This window comes from Marmota monax, unplaced genomic scaffold, assembly GCF_021218885.2.
Source record: "Marmota monax isolate L192 unplaced genomic scaffold, Marmota_monax_Labrador192_F-V1.1 WCK01_AAM20220418_F8-fsc00014, whole genome shotgun sequence".
Taxonomy (NCBI): Eukaryota; Metazoa; Chordata; class Mammalia; order Rodentia; family Sciuridae; genus Marmota; species Marmota monax.
Genome location: NW_026695222.1, coordinates 25309999 through 25330925, shown reverse-complemented (window position 1 = coordinate 25330925; position 20927 = coordinate 25309999). Strand labels below are relative to the sequence as shown.

Sequence of the window (20927 nt, the reverse complement as noted above, 5' to 3'; positions counted from 1 at the left end):
AGTGTGCTGCTCTTGGCTGCTGAGGCTGTGAAGCCCTCTCTCCCATGGCCATGTCCTCTCTGGGAGCCTGTGCTCCATCAGTGCCTATCAGGGTGGCCAGTTGCCACCTGGGCTCCAAGCACTCCGGCTCCTCATTTCATTTAGTTCTTTAGAATACAACAGAGACCACAGTATGGTCACCATGGCCAGGTGGAGGGGCCTCTGCAGGAGACACAGGTTGGTTTCACAGCTCTGACCAGGCTCCTTCTGTTGTGTGGCTGTGCCCCGACCCTGGGCATGACTTGCATCTACTGGGTCCAGCTGGGCATGGAGCGAGTCTGCATTAGTCTGCAGAAAGGGAAGCAGGGGCAGGCACGTCCTTCCAGCTGGCCAACCCACCGGCCGCAAAGAAGTTGCAAAGAAGGCTGGGAAGGGCTCTGCCACCTCCGGACTGCCACGTAGCCAGGTAAAGACAGGGCTTCCAGGTCAATGTGAAGGGAAGCTAAGGGATCCGGAGAGGCAGCCCTCGGTGTCCCCCACATCTCCTCTGACTATGTCCATGGCAGGACCCGTCTTAGGAAGACTATTCTCCTGCAATAACCCTTTCTCTCTCTTCTGGCTTACCTCCTCATGGCCTCACCCCTGTGGTTTGGTTTAAAGATCAGTCACTTGACCCTCCTTCCTCATCCCCAAGGGCCACTGGAGAAAAACCTTCAGATGTTATGGGACCAGAACAGCCCTGGGACAAACTGTGGCTCCTCCTTAGCCAGCTCCTGTTCTCTATACCTCAGTGTCCCTTCCAAACCGTGTGGCCCTGCCTGCTCCCGCCCTGTGGGTGACTCCCCTCCACATCTGGGCTGTGGGAGACTTTTGAGCTTGGGATACCCCTTAGCACGAGCCCCTCCCTGTCCCCACCTCCCCCTCTTCCTCCAGCTCTCAGCCTTCTCTGATCTGCTGATCATTCTTGTGAACATCAAACCTGCTCAACTTCCTCTCCCACTCCCTTGCCTCAGTCTGTTCATTTATTCTTCCAATGGATATTCTGTATGTGTGCCTGCTCTGGACGGGATGTTTCCACCTCATACATCAAACTCAGGTCTCACAAATGCCTGGCAACTCGTCTACCCTGGAGTGCAGCTCAAGATATTTTTTTTTAAAGACTTAATACTTTAGTTTTTAAATAGAGCTGGTACTTATGGGAAAAAAATTAAAAAGTATTATGTGGAAGGCCTAAAATAAAGCTTCTGTCTCCTTCCAGCCTAGTCCCTCTCTCCAAAAGCAAAAACTATTTCTAGATTCTTGAGCATTGGACCTTTTTCCAGATCCACATCTTTTTTTATTTTTTAATGTGCCAGATCCACATCTTAATCACAGTGAACATGTGTTCTTAGAAGGACCTCAGGCCATTGAAAGTCAATGAATTCGCAGTGGAATTAGTCATCTTCCCAGTGCCCATTTAGACACAAACATCTAGAACAAGGAAGCCACCAAAAGCTACCAGGCAAACCCTACTGTCAGCTCCCTGTCGGCTGTCACAATATCCAGAAAATTCTACCTTTCCTGGATGTTTATTTATTTATTTTTATGTGGTGCTGAGGATTGAACCCAGGCTTCACATGTTCTATGCAAGTGCCCCACCACTGAATCACAACGCCAGCCCTTTCCTGAAATTTTAAACTTTCCCGCTTCTCACCAACCCCCTGCTCTTGCTCAAACTCAGCTTTTGGATGTTGCCACCAATGGTGGCAACTATGCAATGGCCAGGAGAGGTCATGTATCCATCATTTATACAACAATAGTATTTATAACATCTACTTTAAAGATGGCCCCTGGGATGAATCGGAACATTTCTAGTCCTGTTCGAAGCCTCCTGGGTGCTCCTCCTCTGCCCCATCCATGGAGGAGAACACGATCCTGAATTTTGGACAAATTATTCCCTTGAATAATTGTGGTTGACTTCAAAAATGTAATTCTACATTTGTTAGTTTTTAAGGGCCTCTGTTTGTGGCTGAGCTGCGTCCCCAAATTAATATGTTGATGTGCTAACCTCTAGTTCCTCAGAATGTGACTGTATTTTGGAGACGGACTCTTTAAAAATGGGATAAAGTTAAAATGAGGCGATTCAAGATGCCTGAGTAGAAGCAGCTGGTGTTCCTTGTTGCTCTGTGGCTTGGGATTCAAGCAGCAGGAGGACTGCTCTTCAGTGGGAGGTGAGTAAAAGAGGAATGTCACTAAAATTCAATATTGGACAGTCAGAGTGTCTTAGAGACTCAGAAATTTGGGTGCATTAAACAAAGAAGAAAGAGTACCTGGAGCTGAGCTGGTTACATGCTAGTGGCACTGGCTCAGCACAGAGGGAGGGAGAACACGGAAAAACTAGACCAGGAAAGAGACCCGAGCTTAGCTGACCCACATAGTGCACTGTGCACTGGTGCTTGGAAAGTGCTCTCTGTTCTTCAACTGGCTGTAGAGCTGAGCTGGAGCCATCTTGTGATGGCCATGCTATTGCTGCCGCGGCACAGCCAGGAGATCACCGCAAACACTGCCACACTGTCCTGGCAAGTACCTGTATGTGGCCTCGCAGAATGTGAGTGAAACAGGCATAGAGAAGATTGTACCCAGGGGAATTCAAGTGGGAATGTTGCTGAAAGCTCCATCCTTGTCCCCCGATGCCAATCCAATGACAAGGACACAGTTTTGAGAAAAAGGAAAAAGATGGTTGATTGCTTTGCTAGCAAAGGAGAAACACAGGGGATTCCTGTCCCAAAGGCTGTGATTCTGCGGACCCGCAGGAACAGATGAGGTGATTCGGAGATTAGGGAGGAGAGATCAGGAAGGAGAAGGTCAGGGAAAAGAAGATCAGGGAGGAAAAGTTGAAGAAAAGATTGGGAAAAACAACAATAACAACAACAAAAATGTAAGTTTCAAAGCCACAAGGGATACAGTCAAAGCACCAAGTGAGCCTCGGTTACAGGAAAAGCAAAGGGGAGCCCAACTCACTTCTCCTTTGAATGTGGCAGCTCACGTGACCAGCTGCAGTGGGTCGGGAATCTGCAGAGGCAGGTGTAAACCCATGGTACTAAACCCCAGAAGCCTGGGAAGCCTGTGTTCATGGCCAGCAGAGGGGTGAAGGATTGGCTCCCCTACCCCGTGAGTAGAATCCTTGGGAGACTCCTGAGATACCAACTCCCAGCAGAGATTAGTTAGCAACTGCCAGGCCCTCTACATACATTGATCTAATCTGTCCAGAGCAGAAATCGCCCAACTAAGCCCCTGAGGCCTGATTAGACCTAAGCCTGATCCACTGGTCCTCCACTTGCAGAACTCTACAGCAGCCCCATCCTGGGAGTGCCCTGTTCTGGTCTGTGTGGCCCAAACTCCAACTGACAGTACTTCTACCCCATCCTATCTCATACAGGTGAAGGAGAGCTGACTTATTTCACCCAGCTTTAGGCTCAGCCCACTCCAACTGGAAGCTCAGAAAGTAATGCAAAAACAGTAAGAGGTCGACAACCCCTGGCTCTTGCTCTCTGTCTCAGTATACAGATCAAGAAGAAATAGAAAGACACTTGGGCATAGACAGTGACCATCCATTCTTGTATACTATTTTGACCACTTCAGTGGAGACAAATCCATCAGTTTTCTTCTTCTTTCTCTTTTGCTCCAGGAATTGAACACCAGGGCATTTACACTGAGCCACATCCCCAGCCCTTTTTTAAATTAAAAAAAAATTGAGACAGAGTCTTGCTAAGTTGCTGAGGCTGACTTCAGATGTGTAATCTTCCTGCCTCAGCTTCCTGAGTTGCTGGGATTACAGACATGGGCCACTGCCCCGCCTGACATTTTTCATTAAGAAACATTTTCTTTCTTTCTTTTGTTTCTTTTTTTCTTTTTCTTTCTTTTTTTTTTTTTGTGTGTGTTCTTGATGTGCTGATTGGTTTGGGGACTTATATGTATAAACATATTTGTTTATTTTTTCTCATTTCTAGCATTTTTTACATGTAGTTATTTTTCCTTGCTTTGTCTTTTGAGGGTTAGGATTTTAGGGTTGGTATATTTTGGTTTTGTTTTGCATTGTTTTCATTTATCTCTTTTCTTCTCCTGATAACAGCCAAATTCTATTAGTCTCCCTTTTAACTCCCTTTACTTTGTTTCTCCTATTTTTTCTCTTTCTTCTTTATAACCATCACCTGCTAAATCTCTTCTACATTCTCTCTGTTCACATTTTGAAACTGTAAACTCTTTTTTACCTGTCTATCACATTCTTTTCATTAATTAACTGTATTTTAGTATCTTTTAGAATTGGCTTATATAATTTCTGCCCTCACCATTAATGCTGATAAAATCGTTACTGCTATGGATGACACAGTTGACACCTGCTGTTTGCTTTAAAGCTAGATATAGTTCATGGTTATTGTTTCTATTGTTGATAATTGTTGACCCCACCATTCCTGTTTTTCATGATAATTAATGTTGTAGAAGTCATAGCAGGAACTGAGTATTTATTTTGGTGCTATGTATTTGGTTGCATCAGTTGTTACTACTGTTTGTTTTGCCCTATTCTATGAGGTGCTGCATACCTACAGGGACACTACCAATTCACAGGGTCGAGGCTCCATTGTTGAACTAAACCCAACCAAAAGACAGTGCATCTCACCCACAAATAAATGACGCTCAGTCTTCAGCTATACTTTAATACAAAGAAGAGTCAAAAACCCAAACTAACAACCAGGCCTCAAGTAGAAACAGAGAGGGGCCCCCATATCCCACCAACAGATATCCATCCACTGCTACAGCAAAAACAGAGAATTAACACAAAATCTGTGGGTACCATACCTATGATGGGGTCTCAATCTAAATCACTCTAGACACTTTGGTAAGTAAAGACTATGCCCTCCAAAGGCCCACACATAAGAGCAGAAGAGAAATCTGTTTATCCAAACAGATGCATATAATCCAACACAGAAATACAAGAAAAGTGAAAAAAAAAGTTAGCATGAAACCTCCCAAAATTTGTAATTCACCAGCAACTGACCCCAAAGATACTGAACTGAATGAAATGTCAGATAAAGAATTCAAAAAATCATTATAAGAATAATCAATGAATTCCAAGAGAACACAGAAAAACAACTGAATGAATTAGGGAAGTCAGCACAGAATATTAATGAGAAATTCAATAAGGAGATAGAAACATTGAAAAGGAATCAAACAAATCTTGAAAATGCAAGACACAATAAATCAAATAAAATGTTCAGTTGAAAGTCTCTCTAATAGAGTAGACCATGCTGAAGACAGCATCTCAGAGCTGGAAGGCAAAGTGGCCAGTCTTGAACATTCAGGCCTCTTAAAGAAGAGAAAATAAGTAACCAAGATCAGAATATACAAGAACTCTGGGGTAACAGTAAGAGACTAAATTTAAGAATCACTGGAATTGAGGAGGGTTGTGAGATGCAGGCTAAGGGAATTGATAACCTCTTCAAGGAAATAATAACAGAAAAATGTCCAAACCTTGAGAATGAGATGGACCTCCAGACACAGGATACATTCAGAGCCCCAAATAGACAAGATCAAAAAAGAACTTCTTCATGACACATTATAATTAAGATGCCTAACATACAGAACAAGGATGGAATTCTAAAATCCTCAAGGGAAAAGCATCAGGTCACCTTTAGAGGCAAGCCTATCAAAATCACTTCCAATTTCTCAGCACAAACTCTAAAAGGCAAAAGGGCTTTGGATGATGTGTTCCAAGTCCTGAAAGAAAATATCTGTCAATCAAGACTGCTATATTCAGCAAAGTTATCATCCAAAATCAAAGAAGAAATAAAAACCTTCCAAGATAAGCAGAAACTAAAAGATTTTATGACAACTACACCAGCATTACAGAATTACTTAACATAATACTCCACACAGAAGAAATCAAAAACAAACCAAGAGTTCATTTGAAGAATTCCTAAGCCAATGAGATACAGGACCAAAGTAAATGTTATAAATAAATCAAAATGGCATGAACGAATAAACATCTCTCTGTGATCACATTGAATGTAAATGGTCTCAACTCTCCAATTAAAAGACAGGCTGGCAGAATGGATTAAAAAACTATATGTTATTTGCAACTATATGTTGATGCAAATAGATGTTATTTGCAAGAGACTCACAGGCAAATATGGTCACAGGCTGAAAGTGAAATGATGGAAATTAATATACAATATGAATGGAACCTAGAAGTGCCTACTCTCATATCTGACAAAACAGATTTCAAACCAAAATTAATCAGAAGAGACAAAGAAGGTCAATTCATACTGTAAAGGGAACAATCCAACAAGAAGACATGACAATAATGAATATTTATGCCCCCCAAATGGGTACAACTAATTATATAAAAGAGACACTACTCAAAATCAAACCCTTACATAGACCTCAGTACAATAATACTGGGTGATTTCAACACACCTCTCTCACTATTGGATAGATCAACCAGACATAAACTCAGTAAAGACTCTTTGAACCTGAATAATATTATAAATCAAATGGACTTAAATGACATCTGTAGAATATTTCATTCAACAATAGTTGGATACACTTTCTTCTCAGTGGCTTGTGGAACTTTCTATAAAATAAAGAATATTTTAGGACACAAAACAACTCTTTCAACTACAAAACAATTTGTTATAATTCCTTGTATCTTATCAGATCATAATGGTAAGAAATTAGAAATCAACCTGAAAAAACCCTACAGAAACTATATAAATACATGGAGATTGAACAATACACTTTCAAATGATAAATAGGTGCTAGAAGAAATCAAGGAAGAAATTAAAAGACTCTTAGATTCAAATGAGAATAGTGATACAACATATTAGAACCTCTGGGACACTATGAAGGCAATTCTAAGTGGAAACTTTATAGCTATGAGTGCCTATGTAAGAAAATCAGAAAGATCCCAAATAAAAAATCCTAATGATGCATCTTAAGGCTCTTGAGAAAGAAGAAAAACCAATTCCAAAACCAGTAGAAGGAGAAAAATAATTAAGATCTGAGCCAAGATTAATAAAACTAAGAATAAAAATAATAAAAGATCCATGAAAGAATTGGTTTTCTTTGAAAAGATAGACAAGGTTGATAAGCCCTTAGCTAAAATAGCCAAAAGAAAAAGAGAAAAAAAATTAATAAAATTAGAGATGAAAAAGGAGAAATCACTACAGACATCACAGAAATCCAGTAGATCATTAGGGACTATTTTGAAATTTTATCTCCTAACAAATTGGAAAACCTAGAAGAAATGGATACATTTCTAAACAAATATAATCTGCCCAAACTGGTTATATATGAGATAGAAAACCTAAACAGATCAATAACTAGCAATGAGAGAGAAGTAGTAATACAAAGCCTTCCAATCAAGATATAGGATCAGATGGATTCTCAGCTGAATTTTACTAAACTTTTAATGCCGAACTAATGTCAATACTTCTCAAATTATTTCATAAAATAGAAATGGACAGAATACTTCCAAATTAATTATATGATGCCAATATCACACTTATACCAAAAGGACACATCAAGGAAAGAATGCAATAGAATAATATTCCTAATGAACTTAGATGCAAATATACTTAATAAAATAATGCAAATCATATACGACAACATGTTAAGAAGATTATATACCACAGTCAAGTTGGTTTTATTCCAGAGAGGCAAGGATGTTTTAATGTGCACAAATCAATAAATGTAATTCATCACATACATAGAAATAAGGACAAAAATCACTTAGTCATCTCAATAGATTCAGAGAAGGCCTTGGACAAAATTCAGCATGAATTCATGATAAAAACAACAACAACACAAAACAAACCTAAAACTAGGAATAGAAGGAAGTCTACCTCAACATCATAAAAGCTATGTATGAAAAACCCAAAACAAACCTCATAGTAAATGGGGAAATGCTAAAAGCATTTCCATTGAAATCTGGGACAAGACAGGATGTCCATTCTCACCATTCCTGTTTAACATATTGCTAGAAATTCTAGCCACAGCAATGACATAAGAGAAGGAAATAAATAGGATAAAAATTGGAAAGAAAGAAGTCAAATGATCTCTCATTGCAGATGATATGATCCTGTACCTAGAAATGAAAGGAACTCCCCCAAAAGACTGCTAGAGCTAATAAGCAAATTTGGCAAAGTCGGAAGTTACAAAAATCAACATACAAAAGCCAATAGCTTTCCTATATACCAACGACAAATCTACTGAGAAACAAATCAGGAAAACAATTCTATTTACAATAGCCTCAAACAAACAAACAACAAACAAACCAAAAACTAGGAGTAAATTTAATCAAGGAGGTAAAAGACCTCCACAATAAAATGTATAGAACACTGGAGAAAGAAATTGAAGAAGACCTCAGAGGATGGAAAGACCTGCCATGTTCATGAATAGGCAGGATTAATATTACCCAAATGACCATGCTATCAAAAGCAATATACAGATTCAATGTCATTTACATCAAAATATCAATGACATTCTTCACAGACATAGAAGAGTCCTAAAATGCATTTGGAAGGATAGAAGACCCAGAATGACCAATACAATTTCAAGCCATAAAAGCAATGCTGGAGGCATCACAATACCTGACTTCAAATTAGACTATGGAGCTGCAGTAACAAAAACTGCATGGTACTAGCATAAAAAGAGACACATCGACCAACGGTGCAGAATAGGACACACAGAGAGACCCACACATCTGAAGTCATCTGGTCCTTGACAAAGGAACCAAAAATATAGATTGGAGAAAAGACAGACTTTTTAACAAATTGTGCTGGGAAAACTGGTTATCCACATGAAGAAGAATGAAATTAGAGCCGTCTCTCTCACTCCGTGCAAAAACCAACTCGAAATGAATCGAAGACCCAGAAATTAGACCAGAAACCATGCAAGTCCTAGAAGAGAATGTAGGGTCAACACTCCAGCTTTCCGGGATAGGCAACAACTTTCTCAACAGGACCCCTAAAGCTCAGGAAATCACGCCAGGAATTAACAAATGGGTGCATCAAATTAAAAAGCTTCTGCACAGCTGAGGAAGCAATCAGCAATGTGAAGAGAGAACCTAGAGAATGGGCGAAAATCTTTGCTAGTCACTCTTCTGACAGAGGATTAATATCTAATGTATAAAGAACTCAAAACCTTTACACCAAAAACAAAAACAAAAACAAACCCAAAACAAAAAACCAAATAGCCCAATTACTAAATGGGCAAGTGAATTAAACAGACACTTCTCAAAAGAAGAAATACAAGTGACTAACACATATATGAAAAATTAGCAATCAGGGGACTACAAATCAAAACTACCCTGAGATTTCAGCTCACTCCAGCCAGAATGGCAGCCATCGAGAATATAAACAATAATAAATGCTGGGGAGGATGCGGAGAAGAAGGAACGCTTTCACACTGTAGGTTGGACTGTAAGTTAGTAGGAGCACTATGGAGATCAGTATGGAGGCTCCTCAAAAGACTAGGCATGGAACTACCATGTGACCAGCTGTACCACTCCTCAGTATTTAACCTGAAGAATTAAAGTCATCTTGTTACAGTGATCCATGAAAGCCCATGGTTAGCAGCACAATTCACAATAGCCCAACTACGGAATCATCAATGGATGAATGGATAGAGAAAATGTGGTATATATACATAATGGAATTTTATTCAGCCATAAGGAAAAATTAATTATGTCATTTGCAAGAAAAATGGATAGAACTAGAGACCATTATGTTAAGTGAGATAAGTGATACTTAGAAAGTGAAGGGTTTTATGTTTTCTCTCATATGTGGAAGCCAGAAAAGAAAAAGGAAAAGAAAGGTAAGGGATCTCATGAAAATTCAAGGGAGATCAGTAGAGGAAAGGAACCACAGGGTGGGTGTCGGTGATGGCTGGGGAGTGATATTGGCCTAATTATATTGTTTGATTGTGTGTATGTATGAGCATGCAGCAACAAATCCCATCAGCATGTACAACTTCAAAGCACCCATAAAAATGTGGGGAAAGCAATTAAAATGAGGCTTCAGGGAGGCTTGTGTGTGCCAGTTGGACTGATGTCCTTATTAGAAGACAAAATTTGGACATACAGAGAGACGGATGATGTATGCACACAGAGGACTGGCCATGCAAGGAGGCAGTGAGAAGCCTAGCCAAGGAAAGAGGCCTTAGCCTCTGGCCTCCAGAACTCCTGTTGTACTAAGGCCACCGACTGGTGGCACTTTGTAATGTCAACTACGGGAAGCATCAACCTCCACATCCAAACCACCCACAAGTCCTGACCATCCTGACTCCATATCCATGTTACCCTAGAGATAATGCCTCCTTCTCTCCATCCCTCTTAACACTACCAAGTCCCTGTCACTGCCTCCCAGTGACACTTCTCCACCTTGCAGCTGGAGGACCTTGCACTGAAAACCTGCCGCTCGCCTCACAGAGCCCTTAGTCCTGCCTGACTTGGTACCTTCGGGGTTGGCTCCTTTCCATCTCTTAGGGCTGGGCCTCATCGTGGTTCCTGAGGAGGAGCCTCCCTAAGCAGCCCCTCGGTCCTCTCTGACCTCTCTTCTTATCACCATTTTCAGCACTTATCCCATTGGGCATTTTCTGGTTGACTTATTTTCCACTCCACCCTTCCAACTGGAATAGGAACCCCCCCTGAGGGCCACATCACATCCTTTTTGTCCCTGGGACATACAGCGGCACTTGGCGGGTGGGCAGCACCCACTAAATGCTTGCTGAAGAGCTGAGCACCTGAGCAGAGAGCATTCACACCATCAGGCTGAAGCTATAGGAATCTATGGAGCAAACATGTGCTCATTCATTTAAGCCATCCCGAAGATAAAAACAAGCTTGCCTTTGTGCTTGGGAGTTAAAATAAAAGATAAGAAATTTCTGGGCTGGGGTTGTGGCTCAGCGGTAGAGTGCTCGCCTAGCACCTGCAAAGCTCTGGGTTTGATCTTCAGCACCAGATTAAAAATAAATAAATAAAATAAAGGTATTGTGTGCAACTACAACTAAAAAATAAATATTTAAAAAAAGATAAGAAATTTCTAAGCAAATGACCCATGTTACTAGGAATCCGTTTCAGCCACTTACTAATGAAAGTCTTTTTTGCACATGCTTAGCACTGCTCCAAGTGATACATGTCCTGGTTGAATCCCCTATTGGATTCGGGAGATTACAGACCTGACCTCTCTTCCCTGGGCCCCTGTCAGCAGCAATAATGAAAGTCCGGGTGGGAATGGACTTGGCTTTACATGGAACCGGGGACTCTGACTTTTCTGAAAATCAGGCTGCCCCCAACCACCCTGGAGGCTCCATTATGAATGGGACTCCTTCAGTCCTTGGAAGCCTGAGATGGGGTTTACTAGAAAGTTCCATCCGTCACTCACTTGGGCAGGTTCTTAGTTTCTCTGAGATTGATTTTGCTGCTGCAGAGTCGACTCTCTGCAAGAAGCAGATAAAAACGCAAAGGTATTATAAGAGTGTGGGAGAAATAATAAATTGGAATGCTGCTCGGGTAAAAGCCCAGACCCTCTCATTCACCAGCAAGTCGGTTTTAATTTCAGTAACTGTGGGTTGCTGTAAAGGAAATAGGAGCCCATCAGAATTTGGTTAAAGCTGATGGGCCAAACAGTAGACTTCAGTTTCAAACTATCTAGAAACCACACCCAACCACCAAAAACACATGTTAAGACAACTCTAATTGTACATTTCAAAGAACAAGTAATTTTGTTTCACTGTGGTCATTGCTAATTCCAATCTAAACACACCCATGTCCTGTTCTCTGTATTTGGGAAAGTGCTTGCCCCTCCCCCACCCGGTATAATTTAATACTGAAGCTCAGGGAGGGCAATTCAGCTTTTTTTTTTTTTTTAACTGTACCCCAAGCTCTGGGTGTGGTGGACAATGAAAGCTTGTGGCATGTCCACTGTTAAGCTAATTACTCAGACAGCATGGGCCTCAAATGGGCATTGGAGGCATACTGATTAGATGCTTTGGATGTAAGCAACAGAAGGACGCCTGTGACCCCTGAAGGCTAAAAAGGATTCCTCAGAAGAGCGTGGGTACCCAGTGGACCAAAGGATGCTCTGGGAATCCAGCTGGTAGCACCTACTCTGCTTTTCCCAGGACCTCTTGTAGGCGTAAACGCATTTAGCGTCTGCTCATTGTTTTTAAAAGTCAGGGTCCTGGAGCGATCCTCCTGTGGGCACAGCTACAGATTTACCTGCTTGGTGGAGGTGATGCCCCCTGACTGGCAAGCTCCCCAGGATTGGCATCCCTGGGGGATGGGTTCTGTAGCTAAATAAAGGTCCCTGCAGGCTGGGTAGGCACAACCATCACTAACTTGTTCACTGCAATTTTGCGTGAAGCAGTCCATGGCTTGCGGTGAGGGAGGGATGGGGCAGGCAAAGGCTCCATTGTCCATGGAACTAATAAGTATGGTGTGTCGCCTGGTTTGGTGAAGGACCCCACTCTCACTGGTTCATCTCTGTAGTGGGCAATGGGTGCCCATGGGCTGACCATACAGAGAGATTATTAGCATCTCAGGACCAATAATCAGGAAACAGTGAGTTCCAGGTTTAGCTAGAATCTCATATGATTCCTAAGCAACCAAGATCCCACCAGGCCTCAGTATCCCAGGATTTCTAACCCTGAAGCACCCTAGTCCAGTAGCATCCAATTCCTCAGGTTCAAGTGTTGATAATAACAGCACCTAAGTGACAAGACAGTGTAAAGAAAGAATGCAATGCTCCTACAGGAATCAATCAGAACAGTACCCAGTGGATGCTCACAGCAGTCTACCCATAGCTATAGTTTGGCCTCAATCACCCTACAGGAACTCCATTTCCCTGTTCTGAAGTCCTGTCCACCAGACTGAGGATAGGTTACTTGCAATCCATTCTCAACATAGCAGGGAGGACACAGGACCCTATCTAAACATCTGGATGTCTGAGTGTTCCCAGATCAACCCTCAGGAACACAGCCTGCCTAAGAGCATTCCTCCAGCCCAGGACCCCTAGCAGTATGGGTGATCTTTCTTCTGATACCAGGAATTGCAGCCAGGCTAGGTTTCACTTCTGTAACTCCAGCCCCTGTCATATCTTAATCAGCCTCTCTAGCTGAGTTTTAGCTAATTTAACCTGGGAGACTGCAAACCCAGCCTCTTTCCTTGGGATCCCCAATCCCACATGGAACTGACCCTATGGGAAATACAGGAGAAAAACTTTAAGACCCAGAGAGAAATCACCCACAATTCCACCTCCCAGAGAGAATCACTCATTTTTTTTTTGCTTTCTTTATGTACTTAAAAAAATAAGGACAACCCCCAAATGAAAATATACTACACTCTGTTTCTTGAGTTAATATGTCATAAATATATTTACATGTGCATAATTCCCTCAAAATTTGTTGAAGCTGGGGTCTCTTGTTGGGTGTTCAGGTTTTGGTTTCCTGGTCTTCCTTGCCTCCTGGGCACCTGGGTGTTGCTTGACTCTGTTCCATTGACCTATCAACTACTGAATGATCACATGACTTCTCCAACCCCCACTTCCCAGAAACACTTAGTTCACCCCTTCCACCAGAGAGGACCCTTTGGCTGCACCTCAGGCAAAGGCAACCCGAGTCCCCTGTGCCTTTGGAAGCAGGAACTTGGGCTCATGATCTCCTTTTTTATTCCGCACCTCCATCATGCTGTGGCCAGTCCAGCCACCATTTCTGACCCTTGCTTCTCAGCCAAGCTCCTCATGTCCCAGAGTGCCTTGCAGCTAGGGTGAAGCAGCGGCATAGCTTGGCTCCAACACTGTCACCCATAAGGCAGTGTCCTGTTGCCTTAAAAAATGACGTGGGTGGCATCTACTGAGCACTTGCTCTGTGCCTGGCAAGGTTAATGTTCGCCTCCGCAAGCATGGAGAGATTGTGGCTTTGCAAATGAGGAAACCGAGGCACAGAGGACTAAGTTGCGGGCAAGTTAGTGGGCAGCTGGAACTGGAAATGGGCAGCTGAATTCCAGGGCCCCGTGTTTCTGCAGCCTCTGTAGGTGGAAAATAAGGACCTTCTCTCTTCAACACTCTCAGATTAGCATTTAACTGGGGATTTACAAAACTGTTCATGCCAGCACGTCTATAGTGTCCCATTGCAGTCTTTCCAGTAAGGTGTGCTGGGGAAGCCCTGAATTCAGATGCCTGAGAGCATGTGGCTTCTGGTGCCTGGACTTCCCTTTAAAAATCATGTTCTTGCCAACAAGCTGCAGAGAGGGATCCTTATGTGAACTTGAGTTGAACTTTCCCTGGATGGGGGCAATTGAGGCATGAAACTCAATGGCCCACAAATCTTAGCCCCTGGGCTTGGTGGCTGGATGACCTGGGTGCATGGGCTCGTTTCCCCTTCCCTGACACAGCGTCCACCACAGGGAGGTGTATAGTGTGCGCTGTCTCTCTCTCTCTCAAACACACACACACACACACACACACACACAGGCAGCTCATACTCATATACATACTTGAAAGTGGACATTATGGCAGGAGTATTGGCCACCTGCTCTCCCCTCTGGGGAAAGTGCACGTCTGCTAATGGCCCACATGTGGCTGCAGACGTGTCAAGGGTGTGACCATGCATGAGAAGAGGAACAGCAGTTCTATTCTGGGAACTTGGGTGAACAAGCAACGAGCTGGGGAGAGCTGCGCATGTACAGGCGACAGCTGCTTTCCTGTGTACAAAGAGCACTTACAGATCAATAAGAACAAAGATTCTGTTCAGAGTCCAGTATAAAGCTGGGCGAAACCTATGACCAGGCAGTTCACTGGCAAAGCAATCCAAGGGCCATAAAACCCAGACTCTTTTCCTGTTTCCTAGTGACATGAGTGCAAATCACAACTACCAACCTGGCCACTGCAAGATTCTTAGAGTGCTAACGGTGAGGGCTGGTGGGATGTAAGCAATTCCTGCCTTTGTAGGCCACCCAGACCCCACGACCCTCCAGGACCTGGCTCGCTGACCTCTGACATGGTCCACCTCCTGGCCTCAGCCCCTCGCGGCCCAGCAGCCTTCTCTCCTTGAACACATTCCTGCCCTCCTGCGGGTCAGGCCTCTGCGCTCCTACCTGGAGGTTCCTCTAGCCCCGGTTAACACCTCCTCCTGTTCTCAAGGTCCAATTGACCTGTCTATCACCTTTTTAGGAGCCTTCTTCAACCTCCCTGATGCTCCTGGACCTGTTCTGTAGGCAGCTCTTCAGTCTTGTAATTACTTCCACCTTTGAGGATTAAATGCCTGTTTGACTTTGGTTTCCCCAGGGGGCAGGGATCCATCTGACTGTCCTTCCACCTTCACCATTGCACACCAGCAATGGCACATGCAGAAGGAGCCCGATACATGTCCCCCAAGTTGAGACTCTGAACACAGCTCTTCCAGACAGTTCCTCTTCCCCCACCTGCCTGTCTGTATTCGCATTTCACATAAGAACATTGGTGACAGAGAAAGGCCTGGGCCTTGCCCCACAGAGCTTCAGGGTGCCCTACATGGGAACAATAGGGAATTTTGTGGCTGTTGTTGGTATTATCACAGTAGCCAAGGAGGCTCCTGTGGGCACATAGGACATCAGAGAGGGAAGAAAACATGGCACTTGCCACCAGGAATGAACATGAGGTGATATCCCTAGCTCCAGCCAAGGCAGCAGCGCCCTGTCTCCTCCTTCTCTGGGTCTAGGGAGCTCTGAGCAGGGTCAGTGCTATGGTAACAGCACGGGACTAGCAAGTCCTTGGTGTTAAATACCTACCACGCATCAATCCTACTTAACCCTTTCAGCTCCCCAAGGCCACAGCTGTCACCATTCCCCATTCACTGATAGAGACACAGACCCAGGGAGGCTCAGTGGGTACAGGTGACAGGTAGGAACATCATGAAGCAAGGGTGGGATCTAGTGTATTTCCAAAAACAGTGTTCTCAAGCTCTCTGCAGCACACAAAGTGTGCTAGTTTCAGCCCAGCCAGCTGACTTCCAAGTGCACGGGCAGAAGACTGGGGACGGTCTGCCCCTACCAGTCACCTCAGTGCCCCTGGCCTGCCGGTCACCACTCCAGCGGGCCTGATATCCTTTGGGACCAGTCTTCCCACATGGCCTGTCCCTTTCTTCTTTCTGCCATGGATCTAACTTCCTAGGTGTTAGTTTTTCCACATCAAGGTCTTTTGGAAACAATCTGATAATCCATGTGGCGACAGGATTTGGCTTTGCACAAAAGTCATTCTCACTTAAGGAACAACAGCACCAAACCTCCAGCTACAACTCATAACTGCCCCTGAACCACCTTCAGATTTAGTCCTCCCCAAGAGGCCCCTTGCTCAGCTCAGATGCCCCAACTTCACTCAGTTTTGCAGCCTCTTTTTCCTTTGCAACAGGCTCCTGATCTCCATGTTGACCTTGAAAGTGAACCTCCCTATCTTAAAAATTGTAACAGGGGTTCTTTCTGGCTTGCAGCTCTCATGAGCACAGTTGACTCCCAATATGTTGCAAAAATATTTCTTCATGTGTAGCTTCTAACTGGTTTGCCATCCAGATGGTTTTGAAATCAAGGAAGCTGCTATATTTGCCTTGAGCTGGTTATTTTGAATTTAGAGATTACAGCCTTGGTCAGAAGATAAGTGAAACAGCTGCCTGGGATGATTTGCTTGCGACTTGCCAAGCGGCAAGATGAAGTTTCCATTGATAATTTTGTTTTAAATAATTAATATGATTACCCATCTCTATTCATATTTAATTTTCAGACAAGTGTGTTTTTACTTAATTTTCTTCCCCATTTTTATTCTGGGTTTTGAAGCTCCGCATCAACAACTAATTTATTACTGTACAGCCTGTGATTTTGTCCTAGTTAATCTGTCTCCAAATGATAACTTGCAATCACAAAAAATATATGGCTAGAGATGAAAACAGGACCAAAATCTGAAAAAAAAATACAAGTGAGAAAAAAAAAAACAACTTTGGTTTCTCTTTTTCCCCCTCAAGCATAAATTGTTGAATAAGGAGATTTTTTAAAAGCCAGAAATTACTGAGGAGGGAACCAAAGCTGGCAGCTGGAGAGCTGGCCTGATACATCTGGCATCCTGGGTTGGAGGCAGGTTCGCTGCAGCGGGTAACTGGGTGTTCCGCAGTCTCCCTCCTGTCCCGAACCCGAGGACATTGTCAAGTACAGATGGAGGGAGAACAAATGGGAAAAATCAACGTCCCCATTAGAAACCACCTAGGCTGTGTTGTTTTTCCTGGGGCCCCGCTGTGCCCTTGATTTCCTGATTGTTCAGAGCAAAAATAACAAAGTCCACCCAACCTGCTGATTTGGACAAAGATTTATGTGAAAAGCTACCAACTGGGGTCAATCTCTCCATACCACACCAGACCAGTGGCTCTTGGCAGGGGACAATTTTGCCCCCAGGAGACACCTGGCAATGTCTGGGGACTTTTTTTGGATATCACGACTGGAAGGGGGTGCCACTGGCAGATGGCAGGGAGAGGTCAGAGATACTGCTAAACAGCCCACCATGGGCTGGACAGCTCCGCGTCCCCAACAAAGACTCTGGTTCCAAATGTCACTTAGTCGTGCTGAGGTCCCGACGCCCTGGCGAGGGTGTGTGTGTGCATGTGCATGCGTGCTCAACCTGAATGTCCTTGATAGGGCACTCTGGGTGCCATTCTACTCCAAGCTTCTAGAACCTGGACACCAAGTTCACATGCCTCAGCTCAGGTACCAAATGATGCAAGTGGCTGAGGGATTAGCTGGGCTGTTTCCTTTTAGGAAAGCAAGAGGATCTTGCCATCTTGTGATGCAGCCAGTGGCAAAAATGACATCTGACAAAAGTACCCCGTGGAAAATGGTTCCTAGGGCTCCTGCTGGTGACCGAGCCCTCTTGGCTGCTCTCCTGCGGAATCTGTCTGACCTGCTATAGCAAAAAGTCACCAAGGAATGAAGCAGCAGGACTCCCCAAGAGCCTTGATGTAAACTTCCAGTGACTTTATTGGCATGTCGAGAGACTCGGGCCTGCCAAAGACAACAACCCTGCACTGTGACTGAGAATGTCGGCTCCCGGGGTAATGTGTCCTACCAATCAGGACTGCCCTGTTCCCCAGCATGGGAGAGCTGGGGGCCGGGTGCTGCAGGAGTGGATACGGACACAAGGTTTCCTTGTCCGCGCATCTCAACACCCAGCATGGACTCTTCTTGGCTATCCCTGGATACCCTTCCGGTCCTGACTTTCTAGTAAGTCAACAGGGTTGTCTCAGGCCTATTTTTGCCAAAAATAAGCACTTTGTAGCCAAGGATAGCTGTGTGACCTCTCACTTCCAGCTGAGTAGGGAAGGCAGCCCTTAACCAATGTGCCTTTTGAGGGGTGCATCTGCAACTCTTCAAACTGAGCACACCCTTCCCTTGACCTTCCTTACGGAACCTCTGTATCTTCTCAAAACATCTTGTGAAGAAACCAGGCTGTAAGAAAAGCCTGGGCTCAAAGAGCTCCTGTGCCAGAGGTGGGCTTTGTTCCCTGCCTGTGGGTGGAGTTGAGTGCCCACGGGTGTGGGCAGCACTTCATGGCCATGGAACTGGCTGCCATTCACGGGACACTTGATTGGTCCCAGGGGTGCCAGGCAGCAAGCTGAGGGCTTCTCTTGCACACCCTCTTGCAATCCTTGCAGTGATCCCCAAAGGCAGGAGTCTGCTGAGCCCATCTGAAAAGGAGGCAGTTGAGGCAGACAGGGCTGGCAGCCAGCGGCCAGCGCTGATGGACACACGGATAGGGCTGATGGCCACACACACAGGTTGAAATAAAGCTGATCTGGGTTTCCAAGCCAGAGGGTTTGACTCCAGGGCCAAAATTCTTAGTTCTTCATCATGTGAGGATGCTCGGGATGAGCCCTGGGCTGAGCCACACTTCAACAACTGCTGTTGTTATCATCATTTTTGCCAACAGTGACTGGGCCCCCATAATGACATGCCACACTCAGGTGGCATTTACAGAGTCCCCACCCCATGAAGAGCCATCAGGAGGCCACTGTCTTTTCTACTAAGTTTTTCAGGGGGTCCTTGACTCTTTCTGCCAGGCCCGATGGGCACCAACCTGGGCCCAGTTACACTCCACCCTCCCCTAACTTCTCCAAAGCTGAGTACCGCGAGGTCCACAGATCAGCGGTCCATTCCAGCAGCACTCCTCTGAGTGACCTGGGGTGATTTCCCCGGCTCTGGGGGGTCTCCGTGGACCTGGGATACTTCTGCAACTTGTTGGAGGACTGCACCCCTGGGGCCCTACACAAGGAACTGCTCTTGGCCTATGGAGGCCAGTCCCCAAAGACACAGAGTGACAATTCCTCCTGCCTGGGCTCCTCTGCAGCAGGGCTGCAGAGGGGCGCTTAGAGCACAGCAGCACTAGCCAGGCGGGGTACAGCAGTCCCTACGACCTCAGGGAAAGTCAGACTGTGAGCTCTCTCCCTCCCTTCTCTTCTCAGGCGGTGAGACAGAGTGAGGGGGGCGGAGTGGCACCTACCTCCCAAAAGCACCAGCATACAAGCGTAGGGCAGCATGGCTGCGGGCATCCCGTTGGGGCTCTCAGGAAGTCCTGGAGGCGCGTGCACTGAGAGGGGGCGAGGGCGCGGGGTTCTCTGGCGGCAGCGGACCCGGGCGTCCAGGCTGGGTCCTGAGACAAAGTTGCAAAGGTCCTGCGCTCCTGCCCCTGTCGGCTCTCACACGCGCTCACCCTCCCGGGCTGCGGAGAGATCTAAGCGGAGCTGCGCACTCATAGGTCCAACTTGCCAGAAGAGGTGGAGACAGCCCCCAGCGTTGCGCGCTCACCCGCGCAGCGCTCACAGCCCTCTGGAGCAGCTCCTCCTGCCATTCAGACCCCCGGCAGACCCCGGCAGACCCCGCTCCCCACCCTGGCCCTTGCCTCCGCCAAAGTTTTGCAGTGGGCAAGGAGGCCTCCCCAAACCCTTGACTCCTCCAAGCAAGAGTGGTGCGCTCCTAGAGCCAAAGCGCACCCCTAGCCAGCAATTCCCTGGAAGGGGAAGGACGTGGGGGTCGGGAAAGCTCCTCTAAAGTCCCGCTGGGTCCTAGGACCCCTGAAGTTTTTGTGTAGGCTTCCAGACACTCTCGGAAAAGTTGTGTTAACTTGGAACCCAGCAAGCAGAGGAGCGCAGTGAAAGTGGCCAAGCCTGCTGCCCAGAATCCAACAGCCGCTCTGTAAATAGCGGTCCTCAGCTCCGCAGAGCATCTAGGCAGTGTGGAAACACAAGGGCAGGCGTCTTCCCACCCCTCCTCCTCTTACTTCCTCCCAATCCTCCTCTGAGTGAGTCTGTTCAGGGAGGTAAGGCACGTGAGGACAGACAAACTGGCTCCTCCTACCAGCACCCTCGCATTGGACATCCTTGGTGGCATCCTATTCTGCAGGCAAGCCTGAAAGATAGGTGTGAGGGCACCTGGGAAGAAGACTTTGGCCTTTGTTGGTTTTATGAATGGGGTGGGGGGAGCTGGATTGCTCCTCCAGGCCTGGAGGTCTTGCTGCTGAAGTAGAATGGTGGTGTGTGTGTGTGTGGGGGGGGGCGCGGGGAGACCTGTGGATCCCAAGGACCAGCTTCTGGTGCAGCTGTGAACTGGGAGAGAGAGAAAGGAAGAAAAGGAGAGAAATGGGGAAGGAAGAAGTGAGTCAGAAAAGGAGGAGGGAGTGAAAGGGATCAAGGATGGAAGAATGAGGAAGGGGGGGAAGGGGGGGGCAAAAGAGAATAGGGAGACATAGAAGAGAGTGTGCTGTTCCCCTGGGGCAGGGTGGGGGAATCTGTGCCCTGGGGTTGCACGAATTAATCTGTGCCACTTTTGTGTGCTGATCATCCCAGAAGAGGCTAGGACATTAGCTTGCCTTGACTTTTTACCAGAAACTTGAGCGATACTCTGG

At 45.6% G+C, this 20927-nt stretch overlaps 1 protein-coding gene across 1 annotated transcript in view; it reads right to left on the bottom strand.

Moving 5' to 3' along the window:
- The window catches only part of Apcdd1l (APC down-regulated 1 like), a 52203-nt gene extending 32440 nt beyond the window's left edge, over positions 1-19763 (bottom strand). The window contains exon 1 of the mRNA XM_046433990.2: positions 19527-19763. Within this exon, the coding sequence (XP_046289946.1) occupies positions 19527-19575 (49 nt within the window). The 5' untranslated portion in view covers positions 19576-19763. The remainder of the gene's footprint in view (positions 1-19526) is intronic.
- Positions 19764-20927: the final 1164 nt, after the last annotated feature.